The 16,911-nt window shown below is 46.2% G+C and overlaps 1 protein-coding gene across 2 annotated transcripts in view; it reads left to right on the forward strand.

Annotated features, from left to right (window-relative positions):
• Window positions 1-6,453: 6,453 nt before the first annotated feature.
• The window catches only part of PLXNC1 (plexin C1), a 73,212-nt gene continuing 62,754 nt past the window's right edge, over window positions 6,454-16,911 (forward strand). For both annotated transcript variants that reach the window (XR_015706444.1, XM_087765371.1), the window contains exon 1: window positions 6,454-7,427. Coding sequence is in view for 1 of the 2 variants with exons in the window: in XM_087765371.1 (XP_087621497.1) it covers window positions 6,480-7,427 (948 nt within the window). In the remaining variant the exon portion in view is untranslated. The remainder of the gene's footprint in view (window positions 7,428-16,911) is intronic.

Consider the following 16,911-nt stretch of genomic DNA (forward strand, 5'->3'; position numbering starts at 1 on the left):
GCTGTCTCATTCGAATCAGATGGGCTGGTTTAGACAGCTTAAATAGCAAACATGCTGACCCAGCAGCTTTTGTTTGAAATGGTTTAGTAAACCCTTGGATGAGTATCTCCTCTGCAGGTGTAAAGGTGCAAAGGGGAAAAATGAGGAGGAGTTCAGGACAGGTTCTTGATAATTTTCCTTTTCTACTGGCACAGTTAGATGCGGCAGATAAAATTTGTCCTTGTTTTACTCAAGGCATGTTTGTCTAATACTGAGGAACTGACTTGATACGGAAGTTTCTGTTTTGTATTTTGGCACACACAGGAAGGGCCACACCATACAGCGTTTACTCTTCTCTCATTTGATCAAAATCACTCTTGCTTCACACCTTGCTCTAGATCTTAGGTCCCTCCACTGTGTGATTATTATCACTGACCAAAGACACAACCAGGTCAAGAGCTTGGGTCCCTTTTAAAAGCATTGAGTAACACTAGGCACCAACCTTCCTGGCTGGTTTGACACAAGACTGAAGCACTGGAAAGAGCCTTCTGGGTCATAAATTCCTGCAGGTTTCCATGTCATATACCCCCACCATAAAGTCACAAAGTTCCACTCTAAAAGCATTGCCACTCCTTGTACTCACTGCTCCTGTTAAAAATATTTTCTAGGACCACGTTATGATAGTCAGAAGCCATCCCTACGTTTCCAGCCCTGCTTAGTTGGAGGCTGAGTCTTTGCTTATAACATGCTGGTCCCATGAAAGGAAGCACTAACCAGCATCCAGAGCACTCTGCTAGGTCAGAGATGCCCAGGCATTGCATATAGCTTCAGTGTTTCATCAGAAGGGAGCATCTCCCTGGCAAGTGGCTCAGATGCACTAGTGGGACTCCAGCAAAGCAACATTTTCCCTGGAGCCCATGGACATATCGCTGGTGGCTACAGCTGACACCACCCCACACAGATCCCCAAGGAGTTATGACAGCATAGTCCTCGTTGGCTGTTATCAGCCTTCTCTCCAGATTTATCTACACTCCGCTCATTCTTACCTAAAAAGATATTGTTCCCTTCCCCTTATCTGCCTCACATCCTTTCTCATCCTCCATGGTTCAACCTCTTTCTCTCAGTAATCCCCAGCATTATCCTCATATGAGTCTCTCCACATTCCCTCTTGTCACACCCACAAACCTTTTCTTTTGCTCAAGCCCTGGGACCTTTTATTCCAACTGGGTTCTTTTTTACCTTCACAGACAGGCAGCACCAGAAAAATGAAACAATGTGCATACCTACAGAGGATGGAGGTACCTGCCATGGTTTTGCGACACCTTTGTGCCTTCCTTATTCTGCATTGCCCTGGATGTTGGCAAGATACACTGATACACTAAACCCATCCCCAAGTGACTATAGGCAAAGCTCTCTGTCCAGAAGTCCTTCTGTGCTGGGTACTCTTTGTGTGCATCCAAACGGCAGAAGCAAACACACCAGCAAATACCAGTTTCAGGTATATTACCATGCTTTGGCCAGTACCATCCGGTTGCCTCGTTCTGCTTCAGTGCGATACAAGCCAGACGGCACTACCCATGAACCCTGCCAGTTGTGAAGGAAAGAAAAGGAGATGATTGGTATTGTTCAACTCTTATTCCTCTTAGTTGATTCATAGAGACATTATTTTGGTGGATGCCACGGTACAAACTTTTATAATAAATAAAATAAAAAGAAAATACATCCTAGGTAATACATAGCTGTTGATATGTATCATCAGCTCTGGAAGTTAAGATAAGCTGAGGATAAAAAACCATTATTTTCAGTAATGATGTTACGTATATGTCATGTGTGCCTTCCTGTAATCCTGTAATTTTATTTCCCATGCATATAATGCCTTTACTGGTGTGGATTCCCAGAGCTTCCTTGAAAGGTAAGTAATTTTACTTCTTTCATAAACTGAGGAGACAAACATGGGGTTCAGAGAGGGATTTGTCTTGTCCAAGGTTATATAGGAAGGTTATATAGGTGGCACGGATCATCTAGAGCCCAGGTTTCTTGCTTGTGTTTCTGATACAAAATCAACCTTCTCAGTGTCGCTTTAATTTAGAGTATGAACATTTTTCAATGTAGAGAAGAGCAAACTATATTTTTCCTTTGTGTATATTCCTCAGTTCCTTTTCTGTAACATTGCTACTGTATCTCCAAAATATCACATTTGAAAAGAAAGGAAACATAATGGGATTGAAAAAAATGTGGTTTAGATCTATAATCGTGGTTTCCTGATTTCTTATCCAAAATTTTATAGCATTTATAATGGAGATGATAGGATTAAAACTTTCTTCCTTTGTTTCTTCATCCCTCCCTCTCTTCTTTCCCTCTCTCTCCTACAATACAGAAAGTATCAGTACCTGTGAATATTTTAATACAGGCAAATATGTGACTAGTACATTCATGAATTCAGGTCAATGTCCTCTACCTTCAGTTGCATTATTTGCAGACCTTTCACAGTTAATTGCTCATTTTTTGCAATAGCGACTGGAATTTCCTCTCGAGGGTCACAAAGGCGCCTGTTCTTCAATCTGCCATTTCCTCATTGTGAAGACCACCAAAAAAATGCAGAAGGGTCAGTAACTTTTAGATTAAATGATGCATAGAAACGAAACTGAAAAGCAGAACTAAAATCCAAATCTGCAAACTCAGTTTCAGTAGTCAAATGCGCTTCGTCAGGAAGGGAATCCTTCTCAGCATAGCCTTGTGAAAAATTGCCCAGCATTTCTTTTTATTTTGTCAACATTTAGTTACAGTACAAAATTGACTTAACTATATAATGAGAAAAGCAGTTATTTCAAGTATTACACTGAGGATAAAATGCATGTTAACATTAATGTTACCTATTATTACTTTTTAAATGGAAAGTTATTTACCCTTTGAGAAAAAACATTTCAGAACCAAGCTAAGATAACCACATGCATTAAATAAACAAATCAAATCAAACCTTAATTGGGCTTGGAGCTTCAAAACAGGGAAAATTATCAAAGTTAAGCTAAATAAATTAAACATAAAAAATAAATCTCATTTACTGAATAATATTTTGCCAGATTCTCTGTGGAGTCATAAATTCAGAGAAATTTAGCATGCAGATGAGAAATAAGGAGGAGGGAATCAGGCAGATGAACTCTAGTGGGAAAGCAACCGTAAGTTAATTCAGGATGTGTTCTGCCTAATACTGATGAAGATCTAAATGAGAGCTCTTTAAATTGTACATGTAGAACCAAGTCCTGGTGTGATTCACATTCTAACTTCAGATCTCATACGCTGTGCTGAAATACGTAAAGCTGACTTAGCCTAGAGAAGGAAACTCAGTTTGGTTCCCTGGCTTTTTTAGAAATTTTGGCCGGAGTGCCAGAGTTAGGCAGCAACGCTTTGTAAAGTCTAACATTAACAGGCAGACTCCCTTGTTTGCACTTCCTTCGGTGCCTGAAAAATAAAACACAGTGCAACAACAGGATAAAAACACGACCAAGAAAATACAGCAAGACAATTTGCCATTGTCTGCTTAGTTTTTATAAAAGTATCATAGGATGGCTTGGGTTGGAAGGGACCTTTGAAGATCATCTAGTTCCAACATGAACATTAGAACATGTTCATGTTGGAATCAGTTCAATCATGAACTGGTTGCACTGTTTTCTGGTCTGCTGTATTAATAACAAATATTACACTCTGCAGCATTACAAAATAAACCTGTAGCCTCCCCTTCTATTTCCATAACATCAGTGGAAGCTCAACTCTTCCTGTATCCTATTGGGTATCTCTGGAAGAACGGGTTGAAGATAGGATCTCCTATTTACTTCACAGGCTTTGAAAGGAATTGAGAATACTTTGCCACTTCAAGAACTCAGCCACTCATGAGTAAAACTTCATGCACTAATTCTCAGCGCAAATCTGCTTCAGTGGCTCTCAGAAGTGTGTGCAAAATTAGACGTTGCAAGATGAGGCTCTGGACCGAGCTACTGCTTCCAGGAAAGAACAGACACAGAAAAGTCATGCAGGCAGGGAAGACTGCAGAATTGGGCTCTGATGGCTGTCCCTGGGACAGGTGGGGTGCAGCCTCCTATCCTATCCTATCCTATCCTATCCTATCCTATCCTATCCTATCCTACCCTACCCTACCCTACCCTATCCCATCTCGTTAGTACCTGCTACCCCACACCACTAGACTGTTTTCTTGTGAGGGCAGCCATATGCAGTCCAGCCTTCCCAGGTCCTAGAATAAGCAAAATTTGAAGCAGAACACTGCTGTTTTGGCAGTCAGAGAAGTCTGCAGCCTTAGGAGCTGTCGCCATTCTCTAAGACTAGAATAAGCCTGGCCTCACCCATTTAACCAAATCAGTCATTCGGTGAAGTACACATGGCTTATTTTAAACATAAAGCCTGAGAAACAGGCTGTTTGGTCAGTCCTGAAAGCCAACAAATGCAGAGATCGGTGATTTTGCAAATGGAGGGATGTCTGCAGAAGGAGACCTATTGCTGGACGTGCTCTGTGGCCAGGACCAAAGATGTCTTGCAGATAGGTTGGTGTGCTTTCCCGGTTAACCTCCTAGGCTGTGAGCAAGACGTAGATCACGGAGAGCTTTATATTTGCACTGAAAAGCCACTAGAAGGCAAGGTAGTGTAGAATGCACTCCAGCGTGACATGTTCAGCCTCCTTTGCAAAGCTGTATAAATTGCATTTCTGTACACAATCTGTTTTGGTGATACTGGCATGAGGATTTACTTTGCTTACATGTTGACTAGAAGTTCAGTCCTGCACGGGGAGCTGCAGGCAGTGTTTGTTAGTAGGCAGAGCATCTCTGCATCTGGCAAGAAGAAAAATTGTGCAATGATTCTGTTCCACATCCTCTGCTACATTTTGCAGATTTTGGACGCGTTTTAGAGTCACTGTACAAGAGATAAGCAGATGAGTTGTGGTGGGCTCCGGATTTCATGGTAATATTTGTCCCAGATGCTGATCGCTGCAAGATGGTCAAATATTTTTGCTGATCAGAGCAACATCAATTCTTGCACAATAACTGCTGCTGGGTACAGTAATGGAGAAAGATAATAAAAATTTGCTAACTATGTCACACTTCCTACTTGAAAATGTTGTGCTTGACTCATTTATACAGAGGTTACTTTTGTTCTAGTTTTAATAGTTCCACTTATTCCCGTTGTAAAGCTACTTTAAGATAAAAGCGATGTAAATGGAGGGTCAACTGGCCTCTTCATTTTGAACATTATGCCCTCTTCTTGGTAAGAGTGGCAATGGGCCCTATGCCCATCCTCACCCAGAGTTTCCAGAGACACCCATGAGAGAACACTAAAATGCATCTTTGCTACCTTTCATAAGCCCATTTTTCATTTAAAATTCAGCAAAACGATCATTTACCGTTAGCTGAGCGTGCAGCTTATACTTCTCGTTTTGTTGAGCCTGTACCAGCAACGCCCCAGCGGGAAATAAAGTGAACCGGTTGGTGCCATTCGGTGTGGCCCGTCCTGCCCCCCAGCACGCGTTGGAGGGGCGTCCGTTCCGCAGCAGCACAGCTGGAGAGGGCTTTCTGCCTGCCCTGCGGAACTCAGGAGAAAGCCTAGAGCCTTTGCTCTGCCTCAGGCAAGACCATGGGATCTCTAACTAGAGATCTGACACCTCAATCTTCCCGCTCAGGGTGGCAGCGACTGACCCGGCTGCTGGGGTGCCGTTTAGCAGGCCGGTTATGCGGAGTGTTTTAACGGGTACAAGCCGGGGTTCCAAGCTTGCAGCGTCCAGAGCCTGCCCCCGCCAGCGGGCCGGTCCCCCGGCCTGCCCCCGCTCGGCACCTTCACCCCCGGCCGCGCTGCCCCGCTCCTCCGCCCGCTGCCCGCACGGTGGCCGCAGGGAGGCTTCAGCCGGGCAGGGAGCGAGGCAGAGCGGGGTGCGCGGGGCCCGCCCGGCCCCGGAGGGGTCCCCGCGAGTGACCGGGTGCTGGGCGCCGCCGGGGGAGGCGCGGAGGGGGCCGCTGTCCCGGCTGGCGGCCAGGCGAGGCGGCCCGCCTGGGGCGAGGCGGGTCTCGCCCCGCTCCGCGTCCCGCTCCGCCGCGGCGAAGGGGCCGCCCCCGGCCCCGGCGCCCCCCAGCCCGCCGGCCGCGGTGGGCTCCTGCCGCGCCGCCGCCGCCGCCGCCGCCGCCGCCCCTCGTCCGCGGCGAGGCGGGCCGGCAGGGCCGGGGGGCGGAGGGGGAGCGGCGGCGCACGGCGGCGAGGTGGCTCGGCAGCCCTCCCGGAGGAGCCCGGCCCACCTCTCCCGTACAGGCACCCCCTCCTCCCCGCCCCGAAAGAGGAACTCCCCGCCCGCCCGCAGCCCCGCCGCGGCGGAGGGAGAAGCGGCGGCGGCAGCGGCGGCAGCGGCAGCGGCAGCGCGCCCGGCCCCTCCGCGCAGCATGGCGCAGGAGCGCCCACCGCCCGCCGCCGCCTGAGGCGCCCCGCGGTGCCGAGCCGAGCCCGCGCCCATGGCGGCGCCGCCGCCCGCCCTCGGCTGGGCGCTGCTCCTGCTGGCGGCGCTGGCGGGCGCCGCCGGCCCCCAGAGCTTCGAGCTGCCGGGGGCCGCCATCGACAACATCGAGGTGAGCGGCGGCGTGCTGGTGGCGGGCGGCAGCTGCCTCTACGAGCTGTGGCACGACCTGCGGCTCCGCCGCCGCGTGCTGCCGGCGGCGGCGGGGCAGGGCTGCGGGGAGCCCCCCGGCGTCCGCAGCAAGCTGCTGCTGCCCTACGAGGAGGCCGGAGGGGAGGGCGTCCTGCTGACTGGCTGGACCCAGAAGGATGGCACCTGCCAGGTGTGGGAGCAGCCGGCCTACCGGCAGCGCTTGAACCGCAGCGAGGTGGTCAGCTGCCTGCCTGACGGCTCCACCGCCGGCGTCGTCTTCCAGCAGGCCGGCGCCTGGTACCTGGCCGTGGCGGCCACCTACTCGACCGGCACCTACGGACACCGGCTGGGCTGCGAGCCCTCCCAGTCGGACGAGGCGACCGTCATCACGGTGCGCAGCATAGCCAACCTGGAGTCCAAGGAGGAGCTGGGCATCATCAAGCGCAACGAGGAGCCTTTGCACTTTGTTGACGCGCTCCAGTGGGGAGATCACCTCTTCTTTCCCTACTACAGGTTGAAGGCCAGGTTGGGCAACGACACGGAGTCACCAAGCATGGCTGTCCTGGAGCAGCTGGGCTCCTCAGAGAGAGGCTTTTCTTTGCAAGGGCATGTGTATTTGGACTGTGGGTGCAGGAACCTCATCGTTTCCTCCAGCCTTGTCCGCCAGGGCAAGCGGGGCTGGTGGGCGGGTGTTTTCCGCCACAGCAACGACACCAAGTCCTGGAACGCCAGCGCCGTCTGCATCTTTGGGATGGAGGAGGTGAAGGAACAAGCCCGTGCGGTGACACACTTCGTCACGAACAAGGATAGCCCTGTAAGTCTGGCAATCGTTTTGCTAAGCTTTCCTCCTGCACACCGTTGTTGTCACTGTTGTCGTTGTGGCTGGTGTCGCTGTGCGTGACTTGTGGGGTGTCCCTGACCTGAAAGCACGTGAAGTTTGCAGGGAACTTCAGAGCCGTGCCAGGCGTTGCGCATCAGCCCTGGCTCCATCAGCTCTAATGATTTCTCCAGCACTTTCTGTTTCTAAAAAGCTGGTCCCTTACCAGATCCTGGAGTGTCATTCCCACCTATGTCTTGGGAAGGACATGTCTGACGGGACACCTGAGGGCATCCTGGGTCAGGCCCGAGTCTCAGGCTCCTCACTCAATGTGCCCTTTTCTGTCAAGGATTAGCGTATTTCATTGTATTTTCCGTACAGCCTAGATAAAGCATCTCCTACCTTATTCAGTGCATTCACATCTATATCAGAGCTGAAAAAAAAAGCCCATCAGATTGACTCCCGTGCGCTGGGCGGTGCATGTTGTTATCCACATTGCTCGCTAGTTAGTTATGCTTGCTTGTTCGGTGGTAGGTGTTTCCCAAACTTCTCAGGATTGGTCCTGCTTGAGAGGGGTCACAGCCACCCCCCCAAACCCATATGCCCAGCAGACAGCAACAGGAGATATGTCTTTGTTGTTGCAGTGGTTACATTTTCACAGGCAGTGGTATCTCATGGAGATCCCCTGGTCACCTACTTCTCTAACACTCTCTCTTCAGCTCCTTCCTCCTTTTGAGGGTGGGCTGTGCATATGGAGGGCAGGGTGGGCAAGGCTACTGGCTTTGCTGTGGCCTCCGTAGCTAATAAAGAAATGAACTAGAAATGAAATTCAAGAAGCTAAAAATGTAATTCAGGAGAAGAAGGTGCTTTTGCAAGGCCCATCCATGCTTTTAAGTCACACTCAGAAGTCTTTTCAGAGCTGTGGCAAAAGGAACAACACTGAAAAGTATCAGGGACAGCCGTAGGGGATCGAGCAAGCCATCATAAAGCAAGCCCTGGCCTTTTGCAGCTCCCCCACCAGCCAGGGACTTTGCAGCTTAACCCCTGAATCCTTGCTGTGTTAAGATGGGAGTTTGTTGGAAACTCCTTCAAAGAAGTGTGGTAGATTTACTGTCGCTCCTTGGCTTCCCAAATCTAGCCCACAGCAGAGCGCAGTGCCAAGATTCTTCCAAATACAAACTACTGGAGCACAGGTGTGATTCAGTCTGCTTGTCTCCCTACTGAGCTGCGAGACTATTGCCAGTGTTAGAGGACATAGTTAGGAATGAGAACCCCATATGTGGGTGAAACAACCGTGCTGAAGTAAATAGTGAAACTCTCGCAACAGAGCCGGAGCCAATCCTTTGATTTCCAGTGCCAGTTTGTATCTTACTGCATGATTTCTGTGTTCTCCCAAGACAAACTTGCTGAATGCATTTGAAGTCTCATCCTCATCCCAAAATGCCTATTTGCTAGTTGAATTTTTAATTTGTATTCCTTGTTCCTAATTACTCATGGGGTTTCTTTGTGAGGTGCTTTCTGAGCCTGCAAAACAAAAAAAAAAGAAACCTCCTTGGGCAGCAGATCCTTTATAAACACTTTCTAAAGCCCCACGCTAGAAATGCCAGAAGAGTCTCGTGGATGTCATAGAGTAAGATAATGCACGTAAGGTGCAGTAGGTATTTCTGTCTCACTGGTGTTCCTCTCAGTCCTCCGTCTCCGTTGCCTCCCAGTGCCTGAATATGAAAAATCGATGATCCACTTGTTTAAGGATTGATCTGATTCACATCAGACTCCTGTGACTCCAAAGTTACTTTCGTGTCCCAAAAGGCTCGTCCCTCCTGGAAATGTAATTATATTTGGCTACAATGCTGAAGAATCCCAACTTTAAAAATTATTAAAAGGATTGTTTACTTAACATTATATCCCTTACTATGGTGATGTTATTAATCATGATATTTTGGCACAACAATAAATACAGTTTACCACTGACAGGAAAGTGGTATTTTAATATTTTGTGAGATAACAGGACATCTGGGTGTTGTGTAGTAATACGACCTATAACATTACATGGCTAATTATGCTTCATTTTTAAGCTAATTATATGTGCTTATGGTGTATAAACATAGAAATAAATGCATGTCGTTCAGCTTTAATACGTTTTTTATAGTACAGAAGGTTAGGCTAGGCTATTGCAGAGTAAGTTTGGAGATGACAGGCGCATATGCTGCTGCTTCTGGGTTGTTTTAGTCCAGATCCTTCTACTGTCTCTAACCAAATCATGGGGGTCCCTGCAAACATGGAACGTGCTCTTCTTGGACTCAGAAGTACGCAGGCTTCAGAACGGGCAGAAAGAGGGTGTGCGGCACGTCCGTCAGTGAGCAGCTTGTAGAAGTGTGTGCAATAGCTAGCAGTGGCTCTGGCCAGAAAGGAGTGCCGCGTAGCACGGAGCCGTCATGAGTATGTTGTAGTATGATGTGTAGGAATGGCAGCAAGCAACAGTACTTAACGTGTGTTGTAAAGTCCAGTCTTTTAAAGACAGTGTTGGTGCCTGGCAAATGAATGTGTTGCAGCATTATGGTTGCCTGGAGTACAGGACCTGTACGGCGTTTGTGGTGGGCTGACCATGCTGAATGTCAGCCTGACTTTTGCATTGCAGATGCCATGTGTTGTAGGGTGCTGCGGGTCTTAGTCTTCTTTGGTGAGTACACTTGAATTCTGCAGCTCCAGTGTGGTGTTAGGTACAACGATCATGATCACAGGCACGGACTGTCACTTTATGTAGGAATTGAAAACACAATTTTTTTTCACAGCAGGAATACAATTTATGGTTAGAGTATACGTTAGGGAGTAGTGGCCGTTTGTTTTGCTTCTGATCTTGTCATTCTTCAGATTTCTGTAATTATTCTGATTACGTTTAGGCAAGACATCCTCTTACCTGTCTGCACTCACACAGCTGCTTGTATTTGCACTGTGTTGGCACTGTGCTTCTCAATAGCACACTGCAAGAGGGACTTAGCCTGAAGTATTTGTGGTCCTGAATTCCCTGCTATGCTACTGCTGCATGTTCTGCTCTGAACTCATTCCTGTAAGGAACCGAGCTTTCTGGCCCTAACCCAGTAAAGCACTTAAGGGCATATTTAACATTAGGGATGTAGTTCCATCATCTTCAGGGGAACTGCTCATGCATTTAAAGTTAAGCATGAACTTGAGTACTTCACTGGATTGTAACCAAATTGTTCCGCATCCTGTAGGAACTCATTGTAGGTGTGTAATCTCTTTAGCCTCGCATTGCTACTTAGGCCAAAGTCGACATTTGCATTAAGTTTTACTGCTGCATTTGAGCCTGACGTTGAAAATCAGTAGTTTTTAAGATCCTTGCTTACCAACTTCATCAAAAAGTAGGTGACTGCTACAAATTCTTGTGGAATTTCTGCTTATGAGAACTAGCTAATTCTGTTTTCATTTTGTGCAGTAGTATGCACAAAGCATTTTGTCCTAGTTGGATGTGTTTATTCTGGACATATATAATACTGGATTCCCAGAAACACGATCATAACTAGCAAGAGGCAAGTGGTGTCTTAGATGAAACTACTCTGAAGACATTTTGCAGTTTTATATTCCGCTTGTTGTCCTCTGATCCACATGTCTCTTAGTTTTGATTACATCTACTTATATGCACCATCAAGGTGTATGTGTTAATGGACTCGCTAGCATAACCTACATGTACATAAGCGCATCTTCTTCACAATTTCCTTAGTTAATAAATGTGAATTTGCCAAATCTCATTCTCCGTTTCTTTTCAGAAACTTGACTGAGCACTCACAAATATTTTTCGTGGATCACAATTATGAAATCCAAGCTCCTGAGACAATACGTAGGATGAATGCTGGAATTTGTCACAAACTCGCTCCAGTAGCTAGTGAGCTTTAAGAAGGCCTTTCTTTCTGTTCCGTGGCTGAACAGGAGCTACTAGAATCTCAGATGTCTCCCAGGATCTTGTGGATCACAGCCAAGCAGATCAGTAGGAGAAGTGCTCAAATTAGAGAACATCAACAGGAGAGAGTTGTAGGATGTTACCTAACCTCAGTGACAAATCTGGAAATTAGTTTTGCCATTAAAAAAAGTTGCATGGGAAGAAAAGTATTCTACAATTTTTCAGGGAGAAGATCCAAAAAAGTGTTAGGCATATACGTGTAAGACAGAGACAAGTTGCTGTAGTTAAATTAAGGTGTTTATTTTATGATGTGCAAAGGCTAAGTAGCTGTGATAGCTACTGAATGCTAAGCTATCTCGGTTGGATTTTCATCTGCTATTTAATGCAAGTAAAGATATGTAACAGCCTGTTCTTTGAATTTTTGCATTTTTCAGTGGGTGATGAATATGTGGGTTGGTATATGCCCCTTAATTTATCAAGCATAGTTTGGAATCCTAGGACAAATCTTAGCTGGTATAAGCTCTACTGAAATGAGATTTTGAAGTCAACAGAGTCACATCAGTTTAATCACGGCCATTAATTTGCAGGAATGGCATTTGAATTTGTGTGGTAACTCATTCCAAAATGATTCATAGTCTTTTATTTAAGGAAAGAATTACAGACTTCTAAATATCGTTTGGTATCAAAATTGATTCTGTAATAGTTTTCTAGTAGTAATCTCCTGTGTATTACCAGACCGCTAGTATTTCATCTGATGTTTGACAGATTTCTAGATTTAACATTTCTAGACTGAATATTTCTGTCCAGTTACAATGAATTTCCAGTTCATCCCTGTTTGGTGTGGGAAGTAAGCCACAGAAAACTTGTAAACTCTTACATTGTCAGTGAGAAGAAGAGTTGCTTTTAGTCATCTGTCTTCACCAGGTGCTCTTAGCGGAAACTTTTCAGAGCCTGGGGGCTCTTGAACAGAGGATTCGTTTCCTTGGGATCACAGAATCGTTCAGGTTGGAAGGACCCAGAAGAGACCTCCAGTCCGGCTGCCTGCTCACAGCAGGGTCAGCTCTGAGATCAGACAAAGTTGCTCTGAGCTTTGTCCTGTCAGATCTTGAAACGTCCAGGGATGGAGACTGCACAACCTCTCTGGACAACCTGTTCTGCTTAGTTGTCCTCATAGTGGTATTGTTTAATCTCCTGTCCACTAGAAACATCCCCTGTTTCAGTTTGTGTCTTTATCTCTTCTTGTCCTGGATACACCTCAGTCAAGAGCCTGGCTCTGTTTCTCTGGTCCCTCTGAAACTGTCTCTTCTGTAGGCTGAACCAGCGCAGTTCCCTCAGCCTTTCCTGCTAGGGCAGGTGCTCCAGGCTCTGACCATCACAGTGGCCCACTGTTGAAGTCACTCTGATTTATCAAGATCAGTGCTGTACTGAGGCTCCCAGAACTGAGCGCAGTATCCTAGACACAATTGAATATGTGCCAGGTAAACGAGGATAATCACTTTCCTCGCTCGATCTGGCTATGCTCCTGTCGATACAGCCCAGGATGTTATTAACCTTCACTGCTGCCTGGATACACCGTTTAGCCTACTGCCCTCCAGGACCCTTGAGTCCTTTTCAGCAGAGCTGCTCTCCAGTCTGTACCATCACAGGGGGTTAGTCTATCCCAGGTGCAGGACTTTGCATTTGTCCTTGTGGAATTTCTTGGGGTTCCTGTTGGCCTATTCCTACAGCCTATCTAGGTCCCTCTGAATGGCAGCCCTGCACTCAAGCGTGACAACTTATTCTGATGTCATCCACAAGCTTAACCCAGAAGCTTTCAGTGTCTTCCTCCAGGTCCTTGATAAAGATATTGAGCAGAAATCCACTTGTAACCAGTATCTAGGTAGAGTAAAAACCATTAACCAATACCCTTTGAGCCTGACAGTCCATCCAGTTTTTCCACCCATCCAGTAGGCCCCCTGTCTAAATTGTAACATCTCAACTTGGATACAAGGATGCTGTGGGAAATGGTGCCAAGAGCCTTGCTAAAGTCAAAGTAAATGACATCCACTGTTCTCCCGTCCTCTGCAAATCAAGTCATATCATCAAAGAAGGCAATCAGGTTGGTCAGGCATGATTTATCCCTGGTGAATCCATGCTGGCTTTCCCCAGTCACTTTCTTCTTCTTCTTGTGCCTAGAAATGGCTTCCAAGAGGATTTGCTCCATGGTTTTCCCAGGGAAAAAGTGAGACTAACCAATGTGTAGTTCCCCAGGTCATCCTTCTTGTCTTTTCTTGAAGATGGGTGTAGTATTTGCCTTTATTCAGTTGTTGGAGACTTCCTCTGATCTCCACAACTTTTGAAATATGAGAGAATGGCCTCACAGTGTCATCAGACAGTCTCTCAACATCTTCCTACAGATCCCATCTGGTTCCCCTGGGACTTCTATGAGCTGAAATTTCTTAAGAGATATCTGGCTTAATCTTCTTCCAGTACTGGTAGTTTCTCTCCTCCTTGAACTCTGTAGACCTTGCTGGTGAAGTCAAAGCCTTATCTGCATCCACTGTCAGTAAATCACCTGATCTATTCAGCAGCTGGCACACATTTTCATTGTTTATTCTTTTATTGCTCATGTGGTGGTAGAAACTCTTCTTGTTGCCCATAACATCCCTTGCCAGTTTCAACACTGGGTGAGGCTGGGCTTTCCTAACACCATCCCTGCATGTCCAGGCAGTTCCTCCTTAGTTGCTTGCTCCTGCTTCCACCTCCTCTATACTGTTTTTCTGCATTGTCATTCAATCATGACTTCCCTGCTTGTTTTCCTGAGTTTTGTGCTTGGAGGAGGTTGTCCTGAAAGACCTACTAGCTTTCCTGAGCTCTGTTTCCCTTCAAAGCTGTTGCTTAGGGGATCCCACTAACCAGTTCCCTGAACAAGCTGAAGCCTGGTCTCCGGCTCTGTACTCTGCTGTTCTTTCCTCACCACCGTAAGGATCCTGAACTCAGTTATTTCATAGTTACCACAGTGAAGGCTGCCATTGATTATCACATCCCCAGTCAGTTCTTCCTTGTTTGTGAGTAGCAAATCCAGAAGAGCATCACCCTTCACTGACCCCATAGGGTTACAAAGCCTGGGGTCCCATCTCCTTCACTTTCCCCCAGAGCTCTGTAGGCCTGATCTGCACTAGGCAATGTCTTTGGTGTCCACGTGGATGTGCAACAATGGGTAGCGGTCCAAGGAACGGAAAATGATTGGCAGTCTCTCTGCAATGTAATGGATCGGGGCCCCTGAAAATAAAGAAACCTGTTGTGTCAGCATGACGGTTTCACAGTTGTGTGCCTTCATCCTTTGCAGGAGGGAAGCTCCAACCACGGTCACCCACCACTTCCTTTTGCTTTCTGCTAATGCTCTGTTCAAGCTCATTTGGTTTCAAAGCCTTCCTTAATGGAGCTTGTTCTCCCTCATTGGTTATTAGGACACTTTATCAATTCTGTAAACACAAATCTAAGTGCGTTTCTGCTGCTGCAAGAAGCCGCAAATTTCTAGCCTCCCCCATTTCCGGAGTCTCCATCAACCTCTTGCTCAAGTGTAGCCTCTGACTGTCCTTCCTGCCTTGCATCATGAGGCTCAGGATCTTGCTTCTGCAAGGTCTCTGTGAAGACCCTCTCATTTCCTGGTCATCCTCCCTGATTTTTTGCAGTCTGCTCGCCTGGGATGATTTGTCCACCTAGCATTGCTATGCAGTGCACAAATTAAAAAACCTCATGGAAATAAAATTTTGGAACAGTTCATCTCCTCATTCCTTAGCCCTAATAAAGGCTCGCTGCATGCACCAATATTTGTTACCCTCTGATATAATAAAAATTGGGCAGGAGGTCAAAGGGTGGTGAAGTTAAGAAAGAAGAATGAGGTTCCAGAAGTTTTTTCCCTCTAGGAAAAATATCTATGTATTGTTCCAGTGTTGACTATTGCTATACGCTGCTCACAAGTCTTGTGTCCTTTTGTGTAGCTGCATCTGTTCATTCAGGCTGATGCTCAACCCCCTTATTTTTACTTTTTGGCCAGCTGCAATATGTTGATTGCTGCGTGAGCTAAAAATGCTGCCCTTCCCTCTGAGGCATGCAATGTAAAATTATCAGGAGGAAATCAAGACAGACAGTAGAAGTGTGAATATGGTTGCTGCAGCTGGAATCATATGGAGATAAATCTGCAAATGAGATGCAAAATAGAAAATTAGTATAAATACCTTTCATGCCAATAGCGGAGTGAACATAAATGCAAAATGTAAGTTAATTCAGGAGATCTCTAGGCTGACCTGTGCATGTCAAGATTTTGGGGGACTATAGAATAGAACAGAGGGTGGAACTGAAGAATTAAAAAAAGAAAGGTCTTCTAGAGCAGTATTGTCTTTTCTTTTGCTTTTCTTGTTTTTGTATGAGCCTGAAAATGTTACAGGATAGACAGACAGATGATTGTGGAGATGAGTGACTCTTCAAGTATAAAGGAAGTTTAGACGGTAAATGCATTTTAAGGATGGATTTAGCTGTGAAAGAAAAAGCTTGGGAAGGCCCTACAGCTCTGTAACCCCATTAGTCACAGTGAAAGATGTAAAAGAGCTTGTTAGAAAAATAAATGCACATGGAAAAGGGATGACAGAAGGGTCAACAGCAGCTGCACCCTGGAGGAAGCAGGCAAGCTGGAGAAATAGGTTGCAAAAGAAAGAAGGCAATTTTTGTTGTGATTGCCCACCGTCTAAATTCCCCCTCTTCTTATCTGTATTAGCTCAATGTCACATTGACCCTCCCTCTAGCAAGAAGAGTGAGGGGAGGAGGCTTCCACACTTGTCAGCATTGGTTCTTCAGTCAGATGAGGAGGATGCACTGATATGACACTAGTTATTTTACTAGTATGTGGGTCAAAACAAAATCTGGCAGCAAAGCTTTTCAGAGACTGGGTGAGTCCTCTGCTCTTCTGCGATCTTATTGTACAGAGTCTACGAGGAACCTAGGGTGGTTTGTTTTCCTTACACCACTATATGGTGCGTTGCAGAAAAAAAAAATCCTAATTCTGGTGGAAATGAAAGCCTGGAAGCTTCACCTCCTCACTCCTCAGCCTGAGTGAAGGCTGACTGTGTATACCAGTGCTGGAGTTCTGTTACCTTCTGATCTAATAAAAAAGTGAGTTAACTTTTTCCACCTTAAAATGCTTGCAATCACTTCCCCCCCACCCCCCATATCTAAACCAGACCACCGTGGTAGTGGAGTCTCATGCCTAAGTGGGTTTCACTGAAGTTCTGTGCCAGTACATGACAGTTCCTGTGTTTTCTTCCTGCTGCATGAAAAAAAAAAATGTTTAAATATGAAAGTTAATCAAGTCTTCTTTTACTCCAAGTGGCTGTTCTTGCAAGCTAATTAAAATAATTCACACGACTGAAAAACATTTTAATTGACTGAGGTTTGCAGTTCAGAAAAAAATTATTTCTATGTGGAAAGACTTTTTGGGGTTAAGCCAGCATCCTAGCATGCAAGAGAGTTGAATTCAGCTGTTACTATATTATGGATTCGCTTCATAACTTTGAGAAATGCCTTCAC

The sequence above is a fragment of the Nipponia nippon genome, unplaced genomic scaffold (genome assembly GCF_047370975.1).
Source record: "Nipponia nippon isolate SJK-2023a ecotype South Korea unplaced genomic scaffold, ASM4737097v1 scaffold_3, whole genome shotgun sequence".
Classification (NCBI taxonomy): domain Eukaryota; kingdom Metazoa; phylum Chordata; class Aves; order Pelecaniformes; family Threskiornithidae; genus Nipponia; species Nipponia nippon.